The sequence below is a fragment of the Symphalangus syndactylus genome, chromosome 9 (genome assembly GCF_028878055.3).
Source record: "Symphalangus syndactylus isolate Jambi chromosome 9, NHGRI_mSymSyn1-v2.1_pri, whole genome shotgun sequence".
Taxonomy (NCBI): domain Eukaryota; kingdom Metazoa; phylum Chordata; class Mammalia; order Primates; family Hylobatidae; genus Symphalangus; species Symphalangus syndactylus.
Genome location: NC_072431.2, coordinates 110,137,961 through 110,160,698, shown reverse-complemented (window position 1 = coordinate 110,160,698; position 22,738 = coordinate 110,137,961). Strand labels below are relative to the sequence as shown.

Here is a 22,738-nt window from a genome sequence, read left to right as displayed (position 1 = left end):
TACTCAGGAGGCTGAAGTGGGAGGATCGCTTGAGCCTGGGAAGTGGAGGTTGCAGTGAGCCAACAGAGTGAGACTCTGCCTCAAAAAAAAAAAAAAAAAAAAAAAAAAAAGGGCCGGATGCAGTGGCACACACCTGTAGTCCCAGCACTTTGGGAGGCCAAGGCGGGCAGGCAGATTTCCTGAGCTCAGAAGTTCGAGACCACCCTGGGCAACATGGTGAAACCTCGTCTCTACTAAAATACAAAAAATTAGCTGGGCGTGGTGGCAGGTGCCTGTAGTCTCAGCTACTCGGGAGGCTGAAGCAGGAGAATCGCCTGAACCCAGAAGGTGGAGGTTGCAATGAGCCAAGATCGTGCCACTGCACTCCAGCCTGGGCAACAGAGGGAGACCCTGTCTCCAAAAAAAAAAAAAAAAGAAAAGAAAAAGGGGCCGGGCACTGTGGCTCACGCCTGTAATCCCAGCACTTTGGGAGGCCGAGGCGGGCAGATCACCTGAGGTTGGGAGTTTGAGACCAGCCTGACCAACATGGAGAAACCCTGTCTCTACTAAAAATACAAAATTAGCTGGGCGTGGTGGCGCATGCTTGTAATCCCAGCTCCTCGGGAGGCTGAGGCAGGAGAATCACTTGAACCCAGGAGGCAGAGGTTGCAGTGAGCTGAGATCACGCCATTGCACTCCAGCCTCAGTGTGAAAGAGCAAAACTCCGTCTCAAAAAAACAAAACAGGCCGGGCGCGGTGGCTCACACCTGTAATCCCAGCACTTTGGGAGGCCAAGGCAGGCAGATCACGAGGTCAGGAGTTTGAGACCAGCCTGACCAACATGGTGAAACTCCATCTCTACTAAAAAATACAAAAATTAGCCGGGTGCGGTGGCACGTGCCACCCACTTGGCCCAGCTACTTGGGGGGCTGAGGCAGGAGAATCGTTTGAACCCAGGAGGTGGAGGGTGCAGTGAGCAGAGATTGCACCATTGCACTCCAGCCTGGGTGACAGAGTGAGACTCTGTCTCAAAAAAGAAAAACACACAAACAAAAACAACAGTGAGGAAAAAAAAAGCTGAGGCAAAACTAATATAGAGAGTTTATTTGGGCCAAGGTAGAGAACGACTGCTCGGGACACTTTTCCAAGTTGCCCTGGGGAATGTTGATACAAGCATTTTTTATTTTTATAAGTGGTTTTTACTTTTATTTTTTATTTTCTTGGAGATGGATTCTTACTCTGTTGCCTAGGCTGGAGTGCAGTGGTGCAATCTTGGCTCACTGCAACTCCCGCCTCCCCAAGCTATCCTCTTCCCTCAGCCTCCCGAGTAGCTGGGACCACAGGTGTGCACCACCATGCCTGGCTAATTTTTGTAGTTTTAGTGGAGACAGGTTTTTGCCATGTTGGCCAGGCTGGTCTCTAACTCCTGACCTCAGGTGATCCACCCTCCTTGGCCTCCCAAAGTGTGGGATTACAGGTGTGAGCCACTGCGCCCAGCCACTTTATTCTAACTTAATTTTGTTTTTGAAACGGTGTCTCCACTGTTGCCCAGGCTAGAGTGCAGTAGTGTAATCTCAGCTCACTGCAACCTCTGCCTCCCAGTTCAAGAAATTCTCCTGCCTCAGCCTCCCGAGTAGCTGGGACTACAGGCACCCGCCACCACATCCAGCTAATTTTTTTGTATTTTTAGTAGAGATGGGGTTTCACCATGTTGGCCAGGCTGGTCTTGAACTCTGACCTTGTGATTTGCCTGCCTCGGCCTCCCAAAGTGCTGGGATTATAGGCGTGAGCCACCGCACCCAGCCTATTTTTATTTTTTGAGACCGGATCCTGCTCTGTTACCCAGGCTGGAGTTCAGTGGCACGATCACAGCTCATTGCAGCCTTGACTTCTTGGGCTCAAGGGATCATCCTGCCTTGGCCTCCCAAAGTGCTGGAATTACAGGTATGAACCATCATGCCCAGCCACAAGCAAGTTTTTAGAGGCAAAAGAGGACAAGGAGTGGGCTGATACAAAATTGTTTAACAGGAATTCTTATTGGTTTACAGAAACAACGTTGATTAGTGATTGGCTATACCTTGTTGAACTATAGGGTATGAGTTATGGTGTCTAGACTATGGCATTTTATGGCTATGTGGTATCAATTTAGAGCCCACATAGCAAGTGGCTTCAAGAGGTAATTATTTAGCTCCATGGGGGGTGGGGGAAGGTGAGATATGACTGCTGTTACATGCTGTCACTTCTTTTTTTTTTTTTTTTTTTTTGAGACTGAGTCATACTCTGTTGCCCAGGCTGGAGTGCAGTGGCACAATCTCGGCTCACTGCAACCTCCACCTCCCGGGTTGAAGCGACTCTCCTGCCTCTGCCACCCGAGTAGCTGGAATTACAGACACCTGCCACTACGCCTAGCTTTTTGTATTTTCAGTAGAGACAGGTTTTCGCCATAATGGCCAGGCTAGTCTAAAACTCCTGACCTCAAGTGATCCCACCCGCCTTGGTTTCCCAATGTGCTGGGATTACAAGCGTGAGCCACCGCACCTGGCCTTTTTCTTCTTTTTAAAATTATTATTATTATTATTATTATTATTATTATTATTATTTTGAGACGGAGTCTCTTGCACTGTCGCCGAGGCTGGAGTGCAGTGGCGCGATCCTGGCTCACTGCAACTTCTGCCTCCCGGGTTCAAGCAATTCTCCTGCCTCAGCCTCCTGAGTAGCTGGGATTACAGGCGCCTGCCACCATGCCCAGCTAATTTTTTGTATTTTTAGTAGAGATGGGGTTTCACCATGTTGGCCAGGCTGGTCTCGAACTCCTGACCTCGTGATTCGCCCACGTTGGCCTCCCAAATTGCTGGGATTACAGGCGTGAGCCACCGCGCCAGGCCCATGCTGTCACATTTTAATGCCTCTCTGGCCTGATAATTAAAAGGGGCTGGCATTTCTCAGATAAAAAGTTTCTTTTCTTTCTCAAGAGTGATGCAATGGGCCAGGCGCGGTGGCTCACACCTGTAATCCCAGCACTTTGGGAGGCTGAGGTGGGGGAATCACCTGAGGTTGGCAGTTCAAGACCAGCCTGACCAACATGGAGAAACCCCATCTCTTCTAAAAATACAAAATTAGCCAGGCTTGGTGGCGCATACCTGTAATCCCAGCTACTCGGGAGGCTGAGGCAGGAGAATCGCTTGAACCTGAGAGGCAGAGGTTGTGGTGAGCTGAGATCACGCCATTGCACTCCACCTTGGGCAACGAGAGCAAAACTCCATCTAAAAAAATTTAAAAAAGAGTGATGGAATGAAGGGTTAACACAGTGAAATATAATTGTGAGATTCAATGAGATGATGGGAAACGATAATTAGACTTCTCAGTAGGGGCATGTGGCAGAGACAATGCTATACATTCACAAATCCATTTCCTTTTGCTCTTAGACAGCTAGATTACATTCCACAGTCTACTCTGGATCATGTGATTACATTCTGGCCAATGAAATATAGATAGAAATGACGTATGACATTTCCAGGGCTGGCTCCTGAAGTCTCTTCTGAAATTCTTTTTTTTTTCTCTTTCTCTTTTTAAGAGACAGGATCGTGCTATGTCACTCCCAGACTAGTATCAAACTCTTGGGCTCAAGTGATCTCCCACCTTGGCTTCCCAAGAGCTGGGGGACTACAGGCACATACTACCATGCCCAGCTTGAAGTTCTTTACATTTTCTTTCTTCCCTCGTCTATTACTGTAGTTATAGAGGATCTCTAGTGGAGTATTCTGAGACCCTAGGAAATGGCATAACTACTAGATGGATGGCACCTGGATCCCTAAATACTGCTTGGAACAGAGCTCCCTGTTACCCCCAGAATTGACTGTAGTGCTAAGTCATTGAGTTTTGGGAGTGTTTGTTACAGCAATTAAGATTACTTACCCTGACAAATATAGGGCAAAAGATGTGTTACAATATACCATGCAGCTAAGAGTAGAGATCAGAAAGATGGCCTCTGTTTTTAAGAAACTTGGCAGGCCAGGCACGGTGGCTCATGCCTGTAATCCCAGTACTTTGGGAGGCAGAGGCAGGCGGATCACCTGAGGTCAGGAATTTGAGACCAGCCTGGCCAACATGGTGAAACCCTGTCTGTACTACAAATACAAAAATTAGCTGGGTGTGGTGGTGCATGCCTGTAATCCCAGCTACCGGGGAGGCTGAGGCAGGAGAATCACTTGAATCCAGGAGGCGGATGTTGCAGTGAGCCTAGATTGTACCACTGCACTCCAGCCTGGGTGACAGAGCGAGACTCCATCTAAAAAAAAAAAAAAGAAAAGAAACTTGGCAGAGAAATTAAGGATAAAGAAGGGATTATCTAGAGGAGAATGCAGGATTGAGGGAACATGTTTTTGTATTGGTTCTGGCTTCTGTGGCATTCCCGACTCGACAATTCACTACGAACCCTGGGCAGCAGGGATTAGCCCCCAAATTTGGTCTCTGCTCCCCATTCCAGGAACAGCTTTCTGGGATCATCTGGGCCTACACCTCCCCTATCTGGTCTTTCAGAAAGCTTTTCCAGGCCTTTCCAGGTGTGGTGGCTTACGTCTGTAATCCCAGCACTTTGGGAAGGCCGAGATGGGCAGTTACCTGAGGTCAGGCGTTCAAGACCAGCCTGGCCAACATGGTGAAACCCTATCTCTAAAAAATACAAAAATTAGCCAGGCATGATGGTGGGTGCCTGTTAATTCCAGCTACTCGGGAGGCTGAGGCAGGAGAATCACTTGAACCTGGGAGGCAGAGGTTGCGGTGAGCCGAGATCAAGCCACTGCACTCTAGCCTGGGCAACAGAGTGAAACTCTGTCTCAAAACAAAACAAAACAAACAAACAAACAAACAAACAAACAAAACCATAAAAACGGACAACCAGCAGCCCTCAGGGGTGCTCTGTCTATGGAGTAGCCATTTTTTTATTCCTTCACTTTCCTGATAAACTTGCTTTCACTTGACACTATGGACTCACCTTGAATTCTTTCTTGCGTGAGATCCAAGAATCCTCTCTTGGGGTCTGGATTGGGACCCCTTTACTGTAACAACACCTCTGGGATCTGGCAGGGAGGGAGCTGGTTAGGCCCCATCTTAGTCATTCTCCTCTTCCTCCAAAATATGACCTTGGGGACTCATAGAGGAGAGTTAGGGAGATGTTCCTGAAGAGATGTTCCTGATGGGGGTCAGGATTTAGTTAGCATGATTCAGGGGGTGGCACTGAAGCACTGGTGTTCTTGGGAAAATGGAGCTGTCTACAAACTCTAGTCACTCAAACAAATATAACTGAGAGAACAGAAAAGCAGATCTCCTGTTCCTGTCTCACCTCTTTGGGTAATATGAACAGCCAGTGGGACAGATAAAACCCCCGTTTCTCAGTCCTCAGCTCCCTGCCCCCTACCTCTGAAGGTAGCCTCTTCCTATTCCAGTCTGAGGACCCTAGGGCAGAGATCAAGTAAATGACCCATGACCTAGTTTTTGCAGCTCAATTACAAAACACCTAGCTTGGCTTGGTCTTGACTGGGGGAAGGGATGTCCCTGCTATGGCTCAACTTCTAACTCACTGAGTCTCTGTCCTGCATTCCACTGAAGTCTCAGAGGCATCTCACAGCACTGGGAAAAGCCTTGGAAACTTGCACTCAAATCTCAGCTTGGCCACTAATTCTCTGGGTGACCTTGAGTCCTCTCGCCCCCACTGTGAAATGGGGAAGAGGTTTAGACAATATTTAGATGGCTCTCTAAAAGTTCCAGGGGGCCAACTGTTTGGGAGGCTGAGGTGGGAGGATCACTTGAAGTCAGGAGTTCAAGACCAGCCTGGCCAACATGTGAAACCCCGTCTCTACTAAAAATACAAAAATTAGCCGGGTGTGGTGGCACACACCTGTAATCCCAGCTACTCGGGAGGCTGAGGCAGGAGAATCGCTTGAACCTGGGAGGTGGAGGTTGCAGTGAGCCAAGATCACGCCACTGCACTCCAGCCTGGGTGGCAGAGTGAGATTCTCTCTCAAACAAACAAACAAACAAACAAACAAGTACCAGGGGAGGAATTAATTTGAATTTTATCCTAGTGTTAGCCAATTGGTCCCATCCAAGGAAATTTAGAAAAGGGAAGGGGATGTGTAAAGGAAACACTAGGCCACACCTAGATGGTAGCTGGAGCTTCTGATAGTCCTGTACTCTCCACATTTTTAGACTTTCTTTTACTTTTTTTTTTTTTTTTTGTGACGGAGTCTGCTCTGTCGCCAGGCTGGAGTGCAGTGGTGCGATCTCGGCTCACTGCAACCTCTGCCTCCTGGGTGCAAGTGATTCTCCTGCCTCAGCCTCCTGAGTAGGTGGGACTACAGGTACGTACCACCACACCCAGCTAATTTTTTTTTTTTTACTAGAGACAGGGTTTCACCATGTTGGCCAGGATGGTCTCAATCTCTTGACCTCGTGATCTGCCCGCCTCAGTCTCCCAAAGTGTTGGGATTACAGGCGTGAGCCACCGAGCCCAGCCATTTTTCGATTTTTTTATAGCCCTTTTACCCCTCTTTTACCCCTCCCACTTCTTGTGCTGTCTTGGTGTGTGTATGAGAGGGAGAGAGAGAGACAGAGAGAGAGAGCAAGAGTGAGAGAAAAAGAATATGGTTACTCAGCCATTTTTCCCAAATCTGTTTTTGCTTTTGGGGATAGGATATGGTTATGGTGAAGTACTCCACACAGACCCCACCAAGTTTGCCTCTCCTCCGCTACAGCCACTGAGCAGGTGACTGAGGCGCTGTTGATCCAGGGTCATATCCTTACTCACCCTAGAATGTAAGCTCAGGCAGGGCAGAGGCCATGCCTGACATGTGCATCCCAATGCTTTACACAGCCTAGGTGCCTAGCACATGCTAGATGCTCGGTAAATATTTGCTGAATGAAAGATCAAATGAATGGTTGCAGCAAGCAAGTCCTGTAGGCATCCTGGAGCCCAAGGATTCTGCAGTAGGCAGCTTTCACAGAGGTTCTTCCAGTGTAGTGGCTGTAGCTCTGGGTGAAGTAGGATCATCAATGTCGGCCCCCAGGGTTCACAGCTGTTCTGAGCCCCGCCCCCAGGTGGCAGGGCAGCCCAGTCCGTCAGTCACGTGCTGGCGGCTGGCCAATCATCGGGGGCGGCGCGGGGAGGGGTGGTGTAGACGGAGAAAGTGAAGGGTGAGGCACGGCCCTGCAGATTTTCCAGCGGATCCCCAGGTGGCCTCATGTCGCGCAGTGGAACCGATCCTGAGCAACGCCAGCAGGCGTCAGAGGCGGACGCAGCAGCAACCTTCCGGGCAAGCGGTAACTGCACCGCGGCAGGGACTCGCTGGGGCGCGGAGCCGAGCCCTCCCCTTCCTTAGGAAGCTTTCGTCCCCTCCGAAGGCTGGAACGCTCATCCCGAGCCAGACCGACTAGGCGTACAGTCGCCCGCGTACGAGCTGCAGGCCAATTGGCGCTGGGAAAGTCCAATCCTGGGCCTCTAGCTCCTGAGCGGGACAGGGCTGAGAGGGCGCTCCGGAGCTTGGGCCTGCTGGTGGGTGAGACCCAGGAGAGAGGGAGCTAGAGAGCTCTGAGGACTGATCTTGACTGTCTGCCCCCAGACCATCAGCATATCCGCTACAACCCGCTGCAGGATGAGTGGGTGCTGGTGTCAGCTCACCGCATGAAGCGGCCCTGGCAGGGTCAAGTGGAGCCCCAGCTTCTGAAGACAGTGCCCCGCCATGACCCACTCAACCCTCTGTGTCCTGGGGCCATCCGAGCCAATGGAGAGGTAAGCCTGTAGAGCCCTGCATCTGCAGGCTGGACCACGGGGAGTAGTTCCCTCTTAGAGCTGTCCTCCACCCACAGGGATAGTGAACCTCCTTCTGGGTCATATCTCACCAAGCTTTTTGGTTCCCTAGGGTGGGCCTTCCCTACTCCCTTGTAGCCTGTCCAGTCTTTGAAGCCCACCAGGTAACTGGTGGTATGGGGCAGTGAGTGCTTCTAGCCCATCCTTGTCAGTAGGTGAATCCCCACTACGATAGCACCTTCCTGTTTGACAACGACTTCCCAGCTCTGCAGCCTGATGCCCCCAGTCCAGGTAACCTGGCTCCAACTGCTGCTGGGGAGGAGGGTGGCTAGACCTCTTGAGGGACTTCTGCTGCAGAGAGTGATACTCCTTTACCTCAGGACCCAGTGATCATCCCCTTTTCCAAGCAAAGTCTGCTCGAGGAGTCTGGTAACTACGGATTTCCCCTCTTAAAACTTTCAAACCAGGGTTGGAAACTCAGCATTGGGGTTGGGCCCTGCCTGTAGCACAGCCAAGCCCTACCTCTCGGTTATCTTTTCTCTCCTCACCACCCAGTAAGGTCATGTGCTTCCACCCCTGGTCGGATGTAACGCTGCCACTCATGTCGGTCCCTGAGATCCGGGCTGTTGTTGATGCATGGGCCTCAGTCACAGAGGAGCTGGGTGCCCAGTACCCTTGGGTGCAGGTTTGTGAGGTCGCCCCTTCCCCTGGATGGGCAGGGAGGGGGTGATGAAGCTTTGGTTCTGGGGAGTAACATTTCTGTTTCCAGAAATGTGGTCAGGAGGGAGTTGACTTGGTGTCTTTTGGCTAACAAAGCTCCCTATCCCTATCTGATAGATCTTTGAAAACAAAGGTGCCATGATGGGCTGTTCCAACCCCCACCCCCACTGCCAGGTAAGGGTGTCAGGGGCTCCAGTGGGTTTCTTGGCTGAGTCTGAGCCAGCACTGTGGACATGGGAACAGGATTAATGGATGGGACAAAGGAAATATGCCAATGATGTGGAGGCTTGGAGGTAAAGGACCTGCCTGTTCTTCTCTGCTTTTGCCCCTTGACAGGTATGGGCCAGCAGTTTCCTGCCAGATATTGCCCAGCGTGAGGAGCGATCTCAGCAGGCCTATAAGAGTCAGCATGGAGAGCCCCTGCTAATGGAGTACAGCCGCCAGGAGCTACTCAGGAAGGTGGGAGAGAGCCAAGCCCTGTGTCCCCAGGGAGTCCCTAACTCTTATCCCACGAGAGAGAGGTGTGCAAAGGAGAAAGCTAGAGGGGAACTAGTAGAGAGAGACTTGCTAGGAGGCCTTGGCAATAATCCAGTAATCTAAAGGAAAGATGATGGTGACTTCGACTCAGGTGGTTAGTGGTAGAGGTGGTGAGAAGACATCAGATCCTGGGCACATTCTTTTCTTCTGCTTCCCCTGCCTATTTGCTCACCCCACTCCGGCTCCTATGTCACCTTGATGACTTCCTATCCATTCTGTCTGCCTAGGAACGCCTGGTCCTAACCAATGAGCACTGGTTAGTACTGGTCCCCTTCTGGGCAACGTGGCCCTACCAGACACTGCTGCTGCCCCGTCGGCATGTGCGGCGGCTACCTGAGCTGACCCCTGCTGAGCGTGATGGTCAGTCTCCCAAGTAGGATCCTGGGGCTAGGCACTGGATGGGGGTTGCTCCCAGTAGGGTCAGCATCCGGACTCCAGGCTGAGAGTCAGGCTCTGATTCCAGATCTAGCCTCCATCATGAAGAAGCTCTTGACCAAGTACGACAACCTCTTTGAGACGTCCTTTCCCTACTCCATGGGCTGGCATGGTGAGGCTTTTCAAGTACCTATATCTAGCCCCAACACCATTTCTGGGCTCCTGGGGCTCAGCCCAGTGAACTGCAACCCCAAAGGAGCAAGCCTTGAAACAGTTGCTGGGGGAAGTGGCCAGAGCAGAGATGCTGGGACTGACGGTGGAGCAGCAAACTTGGTGAAACTGTGTCTCCAATGTGCTTTCTAATCTCCTGCCAGCTCTTCTCAGGCAGGGGATCCTGGGAGATGTAGTTTTCAGATACCTGGTTGGGTTTGGGGGTAGGTGCTAAGCTGGATAACTGTAAAAGGGCTCTCTCTCCCCACTGTCTCTCTTCTTTCTGTCAGGGGCTCCCACAGGATCAGAGGCTGGGGCCAACTGGGACCACTGGCAGCTGCACGCTCATTACTACCCTCCGCTCCTGCGCTCTGCCACTGTCCGGAAATTCATGGTTGGCTACGAAATGCTTGCTCAGGCTCAGAGAGACCTCACCCCTGAGCAGGTCAGGACTCAGAGCAGTCTGGCTTCTTCAGACTCTCACATGCAGTATGTGCAGGCACCTGATACTTCTGTTGCCCTTGTGCTCCAGTCATTGCACAAGGCAGAAAACAGCTCTGGCAGGAAGGGACTGCCAAAGTTAGGAGCCCTAGGGCCTGGAAGGAGAGTATGGTCCTCAGATCCCCTTTCTCTCCTGCTTCCTCCAGGGAACCCAACAGTCATGACCCTGATAGTTCCCATAACAACCTGGGCATTCCTTGGGACTCAGGAGCTGCTCAACTCTTTCATCCCCAGTGGCTTCAGCAGTCCTTATCACCAGCCTCACGATCCCACAGGCCCACCCCCAGTGGGCCTGTGGCATTCATATTTCATATTCATATTTCAAACCACAATATCCAGCAAAATATCTCCTGAGCACCCAGAACTTCATACCATCGGCTGGGTGTGGTGGCTCATGCCTTAATCCCAGCACTTTGGGAGGTCAAGATGGGAGGGCTGCTTGAGCCCAGAAGTTCGAGACTAGCCTGGGAAACATAGGAAGACCTTGTCTCTACAAAAAAAATGTAAAAAGTTAGCCAGGTATGGTGGCATATACCTGTGGTCCCAGATACTTGGGAGGCTGAGATAGGATCACTTGGGCCCAGGAGTTTGAGGCTGCAGTGAGCCATGATCATGGATGGCATCATTGCATTCCAGCCTGGGCAACAGAGCAACAGAGCAAGACCTTGTCTCAGAAAAAAAAAAAAGAAAGAAAAAAAGAAGTCCATATCACCATTCTTGGCAGCCCAGCCCTTATCCTCCTTAATTGCTCTCTGTCCCTTTTCCAGGCTGCAGAGAGACTAAGGGCACTTCCTGAGGTTCATTACCGCCTGGGGCAGAAGGACAGGGAGACAGCAACCATCGCCTGACCAAGCCGACCACAGGGCCTTGAATCCTTTTTTTTTTTTCAACAGTCTTGCTGAATTAAGCAGAAAGGGCCTTGAATCTTGGCCTGGAATTTGGGCAGATATAGCACTAATAAAACTGTGTATCTCAAACTTTTATCACATACTCTAATATCAGAGGAGTGTGAACCTTCAGAGATCTAGGGTTAAAAGCTAAAGACATAGCTCCAGCTACAACTTTTCTTTGTCTACAGGTGTGTAAAATCTTGATGCAAAAATTTACCCCAAATTTCTGAACAAAATTAATATTCAGTATTATATCTAGCCTATAGATTCTCTTACTCTTGGTGTAATGACAGCATTCCCAGTTTAGGAAACTGTTTTAAAATCTTGTGTCTTGGTTGTGGCTGAGGCTTTGGGAAGGCCAGAGCCTCCTTTGCCACTACCCCTAGGGTGTCAGCTCCAGGCCTGGGCCTAAGGGTTTGATGGGGAGCGGGTGAGCTGGATCCTGATCCCAGTGGTCAGTGGCCAGATCCTGGGCTGCTGGCCAGAACCCTGGCTTTGTGAGTGGCTGTAGCTTGGCTCTGCTCCAACCCACAGGGGCTAAAGGGGTGGGTAGGGAGCGGGTAGGGAGCGTGTACGTGGCTTTGTGTCCTTGGCTCCTCCAGACTCTCACATGTGCAGGCACCATATACTTCTGCTGCCCTTTTGCCCTAATCATTGCACAAACAGAAACAGCTCTGACAGAGAAGGGACTGCTAGTTAGGAACCCTAGGGCCTGGAAGGAAGGTATGGCTCTCAGAGTGACCTGGGGTCTATTCAGTCCCCTCTGGACCTGTTTCCCTGGCAACGCTGTGGGAACAACAGTCTATGCGACACAGGAGATCTGATGCCACCTGGTGTTCTCCAAATTTTAAGGTGAAGGCAGGGATTGTGAATGATACAGGGATGGCCAGAATGGTTTTTGCCTTCGTTCTTTTCCCAGGGGAACCAAGCCTGTGGGTAGGGAAATCACAGTGGACAGTGACTGAATCTGGCCCAGGAGAAACTTGGCTGCCTGCCTTCCAGGCCAGGGTTTTTCTTCCTTGAGATCCTGGAGGGGAAGTACCTGGAACTTGGGAGTGTTGCCCTGGTCTGGAAGATCTGATAGACATAGTATGCACACATTTCCCTCGAGCTTCCCATGACTGGGAACTAGATGAGAACCCTGAGTGGGTGGCTGGTTTCTTGAGGCATACGTATACCCGACACGCCTTACACCTCTGACTTGGCTGCATTTTGGAATCATCTGGGAAGTTTTAAACAATACTGATGCCTAGGTCCAACCTCCAGAGATTCTGATTTAATTGGTATGGGGTGGGGTTTTGCAGTTTTCAAACCACAATATCCAGCAAAGTTTGAGAACCACTGCCCTACACAGCCCTCCTTCTTCTTTATCTTATCTGGAGTCAGGGGCACCTTCAGCTTCTCCAATCACCTGGCCAGTGGCTCTTGTTTCCAGTCCTGCTGTTCCAGGGTGGATAGGCCTTCAGGCGGAGACCCAGGAATCCAGCTCCAGACTCTGTCCCAGGCAGCCTCTTCAGTCCCGGACGGGACAGGAAGTGTCCGGCGGAGGTGGGGGTGGAGGTGATTGGCAGTTGGAGTCTCCAATGGGCCAGGAGCCCCCCTATTTCACTCCTCTCCTTCCATTGGCGCCTGGGCGGAGCCGCCCCCGCTGCGGGGGCCCAGGGCGGGAGGGAGTAGAGGCCGGGGCAGAGGGCGAGGGCAGAGGGCGCTGGCGGCAGCGGCCGCGGAAGGTGAGGCCTGGTGTAGACGCCAAAGTCTTGTCAGGAGTGGGCGGGGCAGGGTGATGTATGATCTGAAAGGCCGGGAGTGACTAACGACTGTCAGTGTGTGTGTGCCTGTGAGGCTGTGTCTGTGTGACAGTATCATTGTGTGCGATTCTGAGTGTCACTTGGTGCAGCTGTCAGCTAATGTGACTGCGTGTGTCAGTGTGCATGGAGCTGGGGGTGCATGTGGCTGTGCAAGTGTGGGATTACGTGTGTATCTGTCAATGCACATTTTTGGTGGGACTGGGTTGTGTGTTTGTGTGAGAGGGACTGTGACCACATGAGAGAATGTGTTTTGGGAAGGTCTCTGTGGGGTTTGAGACCATGTCTGCCAGCGTGAGAGTGGGTGGCTGGCTTCGTGTGTGCCAATGTGTGACTTCAGCAGTAGCAGAGCAAAAGTGAGGTTTGTGACTATGTGTGTGTCCTGGGTCCTAACTTAAACCGTGTGGGAGTACAGCTGTATTCATGTATTGGGGGACCTACTTCAAGAGCCCATGGGACTGACCTGCCTCTTAAGTGTCCAGCATGGACAGACACACCCACAACACACGTGGGTTCCCCTCCTTCTTCCTCTGCTCAAGAATCCCCAGCATCAGGTCTACTGCTCCTTATTTTCTGTTTCCCTGCTTGGCTCAGTTTCCCTTACGTGCCGTTTTCTCTCCCTATTGCTGTCTTACTAGAGATACCTCTGTGTGCTTCTTCACAGCTTTGTTCCCCTGGTCTCTCTGTGTGGGTGCATTTCCAGTTTTGCCTCTCCTGCCTCTCTGTCTCTCCCTGTGCCCCTGTGCCTGCCTTCCCTGCTGATCTTGATCTCTTTGGCTAGTTGGGGGCCTGTAACAGTGATGAGATGTGGGTCTGCCACTGCTAAGAGCTCCCTGAGAGAGGGGGCTTAGACCATGATGAAGAGTTGCTTTTAGGCGGTGCTGTGAGCCCTGGTAGGGGCTGTGTGCGTGTGTGACTGTGTGAGTGTATGAATATGTGTAAGTGTGTTTGAGTCTGAGACTGTGTGGCTGTGCCCGTGTGACTGTGAGTGACCGCATGTGAGAGTGTGTGAGTCTGAGGGTAACTGTGGGTCTTGCGTATTTGGCACCAAGGGACCAAAGGCATTTCCTGGTGCTGGGGCCCAAAGAATGGAGGGGGAGGTGAGAAATGGCTGGAACTTCCAGGGGAGGGGGAACTGGACTCTTTGGCCTCTCCTTATATCCCCCAACCTGGGGCCTCCCTTCCCCTGGAAGCACAGCCAGCTGTACCCTAAGGAAACATTTGGTGAGGAGTGAAAAGAGGGGGAGTTTGTATCTGATTTTTCATTTGATTGTGTCCACGTGTGTTCAAAGGCATGCCCTTTTGTTAACTGTGCCTCGTGAGTCTATGTGTGAATGTGACTATGTCTGGCTGTGTGAAAACACAGGGCATCTCTCACTGACAGGGGCATAAGTATTAGCCACCCTCCTTTCCCTCTTGCTGGCCTTGGCTGTGTCTGTGGCTTCCTTTCCAGACTTGGGGGAGGCCTCTTCCCTTCCCAGGGCCTTGGGTGGGAGGGAAGGAGGGAGGAGGCAGGAGCGGGGAGGGGGCCTGGCTAGGGGCGGCTGAGCTCCAGGGCTTAAAGGGGGCGGGGCAGGGAAGGGGAAGGAGGGGATGGCTCTGGGGTCCCAGAACTGAGTGGAGTAGGAGACGGGGGCTGTAGCTGGTGAGAGGAAGTCCTGGAGGCCATGGACACTCTGCTGCTGGGATCACCGAGGTAGGGTGGGGCTAAGCAGGGTAAGTGTGGCTGGGTGGCCGGGGTGAGCCAACTGGACACACTCAGACAGACACACAGACACGTGGAGGCCCTGCTCTGCTCTACTCCTACTCCTGAAGGGTCCGTGCTCTTCCTCTTCTGGTCTTGTTCCCAGAGCCCTTTCCCTGCCTGCCCCTTCGTTCTCCATCCACTTCACCACTGCCTTCCTCCTTCTGCTCCCCTTCGTCCAGAATCTCTCTCTCCTAGCATCCCCCACCTGCCATATAGACACACTGTTAGCTTTTTGAGTTATCGCTGACCCCAATCCAGTCTTTCCAACACTTCCCACACTGCCCCATCACCTCCTAGTCCTGATCTCTGAGTATCTCTTGGTGCTGTGGCCCCCATGCCTGTCCCTGCAGGCTCCCAGTTCCTCTCAGCCTCTCGTCCCCTTCCCTTCCCTTCCCTCCCCGCCACCCTGTCTCCATTTCCATCTGCTGGCTCCTCGCCCACCCCCAGCCTCTGGCAGCAGCCGGGGCATCTGGATCTGCTTAACTACACAGCCCCAGCCTGCACCCTAGCCCCATCCAGCTTCACAGACTGGAGACCAACGAAGTGTCAAGAGCCAGGCCCAGATGAGTGGCCCAAGTAGCCAGAGCAAGGAGCCAGGTTCAGGCGAGCAGCCTGGCAGCCAGAGCAGGGGTAGGCCTCAGGGCGGGAGTGCAGGATGGGCTCAGATCCATGATGACGCCCTCCCCTCAGGGTGATAAGGTCTGCCCAGGTTAATCAGAGGCGGTGATAAGCCCTGGACCAGGTGGGGGTAAATACCAGAATTCCCAACAGCTGGACTGGAGGGGTTAATGGGAGTGGCTGAGCTGGTGCCAGTGCTTGGTGCCAGGGGTGGGCGCCAAGGGCAGTGGAGGGGGAGTTGCTGGCACAGTCTGTTGCCTCCGGCTTTTGTTCTGGGCCCTAAGCCCAGGACTGAGATGGAGGGTGTGAGGGGGTGTGTGTGTCCGTGTGTGTGTGTGTGTGTGTGTGTGTGTGTGCACATGCGAAGCACTGGGTATACAGTGGGAAAGGGGACCTCAGGTCAGTTCCCCCAGTGATTTCTTTTTTTTTTTTGAGACGGAGTCTCGCTCTGTCACCCAGGCTGGAGTGCAGTGGCGCGATCTCGGCTCACTGCAAGCTCCGCCTCCCGGGTTCACGCCATTCTCCTGCCTCAGCCTCTCCGAGTAGCTGGGACTACAGGCGTCCGCCACCACGCCCGGCTAATTTTTTGTATTTTTTAGTAGAGACGGGGTTTCACCGTGGTCTCGATCTCCTGACCTTGTGATCCGCCCGCCTCGGCCTCCCAAAGTGCTGGGATTACAAGCGTGAGCCACCGCGCCCGGCTCCCCCAGTGATTTCCAACAGCCTTACCCCACTTGGTGCATCAGTTTTTCTCCTACGAAGCGTCAGTTTTGGAGAGGAAGAGCCAGGCTTTAGCCTCCCATCTCAGGGGTCGGGGATTTCTGACTCTACCTCTCCCCACAGATGAGCAGCAGCTGCTCAGGGCTGAGCAGGGTCCTGGTGGCCGTGGCTACAGCCCTGGTGTCTGCCTCCTCCCCCTGCCCCCAGGCCTGGGGCCCCCCAGGTGAGAAGCACCCTGCTCTACAACCCCCCAACTCTGACTTGTGACTTGGCCACCCTCACTGTGGCCCCTTCCCATGCCTAACTTGTGACACCACCCCTGCTCCTGTCATCTAACCTGGATCCCCTCTCTACCCTGTTCTCTGACCTCTGTCTCCACTCTGACCTCTGTCTCCAGATTATAACATGATGCTTTGATCCAGTGAGCCCCCCACCACCCAGTTTTTAACAGTCTGCTTCTTATCTGTCATTCTCACAAAGTTGGGAGGGGGGTAAAGGAAGAGCCTCACCTCAGAAGTGCCCTCCACAGGGGTCCAGTATGGGCAGCCCGGCAGGTCCATGAAGCTGTGTTGTCCTGGAGTGACTGCCGGGTAAGTGCCCCACCTGCCTGTTGGTCTGACACTCATGACCCTTTCTTGACTCTGCCTAGTCCTCATGTCCCGCCCCTCCCATCCTTGCCCGCTCTGTCCGTAATCCTCACCTCTCTATCTGTCCTAACCCTCTAATTATTCTTATTCAACAGAAAATTCAACAGGTATGTTTTGAGCACCTGCCAAGTGCCAGGTCTATTCTAGGCTCTGGGATAGAGCAGTGCTAATGCCAGGCAAGGTGCCTGCCTTCACAGAGCTTACATCTTAGTGGGGAAGACAATAAGCAAAGGAGAATCTTGCCAGATAGTAACACCTGCAGGGCAGAAAAACCAAAGAGAGGGATGTTGAAGAGGACAACTGAGTAGTTACTTTTTTTTTTTTTTTGAGACAGTCTCACTCTGTTGCCCAGGCTGGAGTGCAGTGGTGCAATCTGGGCTCACTACAACCTCTGCCTCCTGGGTTCAAGCAATTCTCCTGCCTCAGCCTCCCAAGTAGCTGGGATTACAGGCAGGTGCCACCAGGCCCGGCTAATTGTTTTTGTATTTTTAGTAGAGACGGGGTTTTACCATGTTGGTCAGGCTTCGAACTCCTGACTTCAAGTAATCCACCCGCCTCAGCCTCCCAAAGTGCTAGATTACAGGCGTGAGTCACCGTGCCTGGCCTGTGGTTACTTTTTAATTGGTGATTAGGAAAGGGCTCTCTGAGGAGGTGATGTTGAAGCTGATTTCTGAAGGTCACGAAGGAGGCAGCCATGCACACATTAAGGTATAAGCGCTCCTGACAGAGGGAACAGCTAGTGCAAAATGACCTGAGGTGGGAATGAGCTCAATACCCCCGAGGAATAGAAAGAAGACCAATGTAGCTGGAGTTTTCAGTGGGTGAGGGGGAGAGAGATACGAGCTGAAGAAGGAAAGGAAGGCACGGGCTGGCTCACGAGGGGCTTTGAAAGCCAGTAAAAGGAATTTGGTTCTATTGCAAATGCAGTTAGAAGCCAATGGAGAGCTGTGGCATGGTCTGACTTATGCTTGACATCTTGTCTTTGTCCATTGTCACCTCATCTTACTTCCAGGGAACCAGTGTCCTGGTTTCGGGACGGGGAGCCAAAGCTGCTCCAGGGACCTGACTCTGGGCTAGGGCATGAACTGGTCCTGGCCCAGGCAGACAGCACTGATGAGGGCACCTACATCTGCCGGACCCTGGATGGTGCACTTGGGGGCACAGTGACCCTGCAGCTGGGCTGTGAGTTGGGGAGGGTGGCACTGATGACACATGGGGATCCTGAGGGAGTATGGGACCTAAGTAAGCCCTCTGGGACCGGGAGGACCTGAGGACTGCTCAGTCTCCAGGTGTACCCTCTGCCTCTAGACCCTCCAGCCCGCCCTGTTGTCTCCTGCCAAGCAGCCGACTATGAGAACTTCTCTTGCACTTGGAGTCCCAGCCAGATCAGCGGTTTACCCACCCGCTACCTCACCTCCTACAGGTGTGTGCATGATCGGGTGTAGATGCCTACACATTTGTGTATGCTGGCGCAACGTGGGTGTGGGAGGCAGGGAGGTGGGTTCTGAGGAAAGCCTCAGAGGGCAGAAGGCCCTCTTTTCCTTCCTGACTTCTGATGGCCCCCTCCCCACCAGGAAGAAGACAATCCTAGGAGCTGATAGCCAGAGGTAGGACGTGAGGGAGCATGTGGGGGCTCCAGCTGGGTCCTATAGTAGGCATTTTCAAAGCCGAAGACCACGTCCTCCCTTCTAGGAGGAGTCCATCCACAGGGCCCTGGCCATGCCCACAGGATCCCCTAGGGGCCGCCCGCTGTGTTGTCCACGGGGCTGAGTTCTGGAGCCAGTACCGGATTAATGTGACTGAGGTGAACCCACTGGGTGCCAGCACACGCCTGCTGGATGTGAGCTTGCAGAGCATCTGTGAGTACCCACCCCAGACCTCCCCCGGACCCCCATCACAGAGACCCCAAATGGACTCAGATCTCTCCACTCCCAGAGCTCCCAGTTTCCTCCCAACATAGACTCCATTTCACACAGAGAAGGCCCTGTGGAGCCTGAGAAGGCAAAGGGATCAGAGCCCAGGAGGCATGGTTATTTCAGCACACACTCTAGAGGCTGCTGCTGCTACTCACACTGCCTGATTGGCTGCCTAGCCTCAGAGCAGGCTCTGCACCGAATGCAGCCATATGTCGTGTCCTCCCTTGCTGGCCCCTCCTTCCTTGACCTGTGCATGGGAGTGGGACACTAAAACTCTAGCTGGAATTTGGGCCAATTCATCTTCCTTGGATGAAAATAAGAATTGCTCTTTTATTCACGCAACAAGCACTTCAAAAGTCCACCCGCAGATCTCAGGTGGTTTCTTTTTTTTCTTTCTCTTCCTTTTTTTGTTGAGATAGGGCCTCACTTTGTGCCCAGGCTGGATGAAGTTCAGTGGCGTGATCTTGGCTCACTGCAGCCTGCAACTCCTGGGCTCAAGCTATCCTCTCACCTCAGCCTCCCAAGTAGCTGGGATTACAGGCATGTGCCACCATATCTGGCTAATTTTTAAAATTTTTTGTAGAGACAGGGTTTTGCTATGTTGCCCACGCTGGTCTCAAACTCGTGGCATCAAGTGATCCTCCCGCCTCAGTCTTCCAGAGTGCTGGGATTACAGGCACGAGCCACCACACCCGGCCTCAGCCCATTTCATAATACAGGTGACTGGTCTGAGTCTAATGGAAGATCAACTTTAAAATTTCCCCTCCCCTCTCAGGAGTGTCTGGCTAAGGCTCCTTTAAACACACACTTTGGGAAGTGGTGGGGAAGTGACGGAGACCCATAGCCTACCCTGACCTTGTGTCTTGATGCCCTTAGTGCGTCCTGACCCACCCCAGGGCCTGCGGGTAGAGTCGGTACCAGGTTACCCCCGACGTCTGCGAGCCAGCTGGACATACCCTGCCTCCTGGCCGCGCCAGCCCCACTTCCTGCTCAAGTTCCGTTTGCAGTACCGTCCGGCTCAGCATCCAGCCTGGTCCACGGTGAGGCCTGGAGTGCGTCCCAACCCGCGGCTGTGGGTCCTGTCTCTGATTTCATGATCCTGGGTGTTCTGTGTAGCTTTCCAGTGCTGGCAGATCACTGAAGACCCAACACTTCCCTGTGGGCCAGGCTTTGTACTGGGTGCTGGGTTGCAGTGGTGACTGACAGACTGAATGTCTGTCCTGTGGGGCTATAACTATGATGTAAAGCCCATCTGTGGGAAGATAGCAATGGCTTTTTAAAAAAATAACTCTTTTTTTTTTTTTTTTTGAGAGGGAGTCTCACTCTGTCACCCAGACTGGAGTGCAGTGGTGTGATCTCGGCTCACTGCAACCTCCACCTCCCGGGTTCAAACAATTCTCCTGCCTCAGCCTCCCGAGTAGCTGGGACTACAGGTGCCTGCCACCATGCCTGGCTAATTTTTGTATTTTTAGTAGAGATGGGGTTTCACCATATTGCCCAGGCTGGTCTTGAACTCATGACCTCACAATCTGCCCACCTCGGCCTCCCAAAGTGCTGGGATTACAGGTGTGAGCCATGGCGCCCGGCCTAAAAATAACTCTTAGGAAAAGGAGTGCCTTTCACCTAGAGGCACATTCTCCTACAAACACTCATACCCAGCTGAGGATAGCAGTGAATTTGCGTCTCAGGAGATGTTAAAGATTGGCTGGTATCAGGACTGGGGAGCAGCAGCATCAGATAATAGCTAATATTTACTTAGTGCTGCCTGCCTGTGGGGTACCTGGCTACACTTTTTGCATACATTGTTTTGTTTAGGTATATTCACCTCTATTTTACAAATGAAGAAACTGAGTCACAGAGAGGCCCAAAGGGTCATTCAATATGTGGTTCACAAAGATTTGAACCCAGGCCGCCTGATGCCACAGCCTAAGTAATCACTACTGCCGTCTTACAAACACGAGGTGTAGACTCAGCCCCACCAGACACCCAACATGAGACCTAGACAGCTCCACTAGGCTTTAGGATGAGACTGGGAGCAAGGGGTGCTCTTTGTAGATGGTGGCTGGGAAGGCCCTGCACTTACAAGCTGGGTAACAGTGAGTCATGTTTACCCCCAGGTGGAGCCAGCTGGACTGGAGGAGGTGATCACAGATGCTGTGGCTGGGCTGCCCCATGCTGTACGAGTCAGTGCCCGGGACTTTCTAGATGCTGGCACCTGGAGCACCTGGAGCCCGGAGGCCTGGGGAACTCCGAGCACTGGTGAGAGACAAAGCCAAAGAAAAGGGCAGAGGCCCCACCCCAAAGCATCTATCAGCTGAACCAATTCCAAAAGACAGCCAGGTGGCACATGCCCTGCCCACACAGGCACGGCAATTGCTGTCCCAGACTTCAGACTTGTTTGCCTACAGCCCTGTCTCAGCTTAAGTCCTGCCCCTTGGCCTCCACCCCTGCAGTTACAGGCTCCACTTCTACAAGCTTGGAGCTTGCCATGCTCCCTAGGAGCTGGCCATGCCCTATCAGGCTCCTCCTTCTAGGTACCTTGACTTCCAACCTAGGCCTTGGCCTTGAGCACAAGACGTGACCCCTGTCCCCACCAGCGTATGGACACATATTGGGTCTTGCCTTCCCTTAGGGACTGTACCAAAGGAGATACCAGCTTGGGGCCAGCTACACACGCGGCCAGAGGTGGAGCCTCAGGTGGACAGCCCTGCTTCTCCAAGGCCCTCCCTCCAACCACACCCTCGGCTACTTGGTGAGCTTGGGCAGATGGGCAAGACTTGTAAAGGACTGAAAACCCCAGAGAAAAGGGGACACAGAGCTTGGTCAGGCTTGCTCTCAGTGACATGTGGCCCTCCCCCTCAGATCACAAAGACTCTGTGGAGCAGGTAGCTGTGCTGGCATCTTTGGGAATCCTTTCTTTCCTGGGACTGGTGGCTGGGGCCCTGGCACTGGGGCTCTGGTAAGTGACTGCCATTGGTCCCTCAGCCTCTGATCCTCACAAATGCTCTGATGCCCATAGAACACATTCATCTCCACCCTTCATGAATGCCCGCTGAACCTGTCTGATTCTGGAACTACCTCCCCATACCTCCATCCCCCATGCCCCACTTGATTTTAACTGATTCCTCTCCTGACCCTTTACTAATAAACCCTTTGGAGGAGACTGAGATACCCCACATTGTTGGAGAGACAGCTGCCTTTCTATGCCCCAGGCTGAGGCTGAGACAGGGCGGGAAGGATGGATCCCCAAAGCCTGGGTTCTTGGCCTCAATGATTCCAATGGACAGGCATCCAGGTGAGTAGGACATCCAGAAGATTTGGACTTGGAGATGTGTGCCCCTATTTTGAGTGTCCAGATTAAGAGCTGGCTGCCCTAGTCATTTTAAACATGCTGGGAATCCAAGTTGGGTCTCCTCATTTTAATGATGTCTAAGCTGAGGGCTGGGCCTTTCATTCTTGAGTCCCTGGCCTCAGAAGTGGGTCTCTTCCCCTTCTCTCAGGGTACTGAGGAAGGACCCCAGGTGGACTTCCCTTCAGGGTATTAGTATTAGTGTTAATACTCTTCCAGGGTATTAGACTCAGCTGGATATTCAGCCTTTTTTTTCCAGGTGTCTTGGATCAGTGCTAGGTCCCCTCCTTCATTGTTGTTGTGCCTGGGCCCAGAGCTAGGTCCACTCCCTTATCTTCAGTGTGTTGAAGAGGCTCCCTCAGAGCTGGGCTCCTCTACTCATCTTCAGAGTGTTAAGCTTAGAACTGAGTCACCTCCCTCATTCTCAGGGTGTCTGGGCCAAGATCCAGTCTTACTGTCTCTCCTGATTTGCCTCCTGCTTCTTCTAGGAGCTCCAAACCTGTAAGAGGACCCAGGAGGGCTTCGGCGGTTTCCACCTATAATTCTGTCTTGCTGGTGTGGATGGATGGACAGATAGAAACCAGGCAGGACAGTAGATCCCTATGGTTGGGTCTCAGCTGGAAGTTCTGTTTGGAGCCCATTTCTGTGAGACCCTATATTTCAAATTTGCAGCTGAAAGGTGCTTGTACCTCTGATTTCACCCCAGAGTTGGAGTTCTGCTTGAGGAACGTGTGTAATGTGTACATCTGTGTCCATGTGTGACCATGTGTCTGTGAGGCAGGGAACATGTATTCTCTACATGCATGTATGTAGGTGCCTGGGGAATGTGTGTGGGTCCTTGGCTCTTGGCCTTTCCCCTTGCAGGGGTTGTGCAGGTGTGAATAAAGAAAATAAGGAAGTTCTTGGAGATTATACTCAGA

The 22,738-nt window shown here is 52.5% G+C and overlaps 2 protein-coding genes across 10 annotated transcripts; both read left to right on the top strand.

The window, feature by feature from the left end:
• The first annotated feature begins 7,116 nt into the window (after positions 1-7,116).
• Positions 7,117-11,103, top strand: GALT (galactose-1-phosphate uridylyltransferase). Of its 3 annotated transcripts, none has more exons than XM_055293916.2 (11): positions 7,117-7,296; positions 7,596-7,765; positions 7,999-8,074; positions 8,164-8,212; positions 8,339-8,468; positions 8,621-8,677; positions 8,840-8,962; positions 9,268-9,400; positions 9,504-9,587; positions 9,916-10,070; positions 10,894-11,103. In XM_055293916.2, exons 1-11 carry the CDS (start codon positions 7,218-7,220, stop codon positions 10,972-10,974), a joined length of 1,137 nt encoding a protein of 378 aa, XP_055149891.1. In that variant the 5' UTR covers positions 7,117-7,217; the 3' UTR covers positions 10,975-11,103. The 3 variants fall into 3 exon arrangements, with proteins under 3 accessions (XP_055149891.1, XP_063465890.1, XP_055149893.1); XM_055293918.2 differs by having other exon boundaries at positions 7,193-7,426; XM_063609820.1 differs by lacking the exons at positions 7,999-8,074; positions 8,164-8,212 and having other exon boundaries at positions 7,192-7,426.
• IL11RA (interleukin 11 receptor subunit alpha) lies at positions 10,894-22,738 on the top strand. Of its 7 annotated transcripts, none has more exons than XM_063609817.1 (13): positions 10,894-11,204; positions 16,030-16,129; positions 16,436-16,496; positions 17,566-17,735; positions 17,862-17,976; positions 18,128-18,160; positions 18,246-18,412; positions 19,346-19,509; positions 20,587-20,728; positions 21,102-21,221; positions 21,332-21,428; positions 21,682-21,764; positions 22,307-22,738. In XM_063609817.1, the coding sequence occupies exons 2-13, from the start codon at positions 16,030-16,032 to the stop codon at positions 22,321-22,323; spliced, it is 1,269 nt and encodes a 422-aa protein (XP_063465887.1). In that variant the 5' UTR covers positions 10,894-11,204; the 3' UTR covers positions 22,324-22,738. The 7 variants fall into 7 exon arrangements, 6 of the variants coding, with proteins under 6 accessions (XP_063465887.1, XP_063465885.1, XP_063465886.1 ...); XR_010113744.1 differs by lacking the exon at positions 10,894-11,204 and adding an exon at positions 11,224-12,746 and having other exon boundaries at positions 21,629-21,764; XM_063609815.1 differs by lacking the exon at positions 10,894-11,204 and adding an exon at positions 11,225-12,746.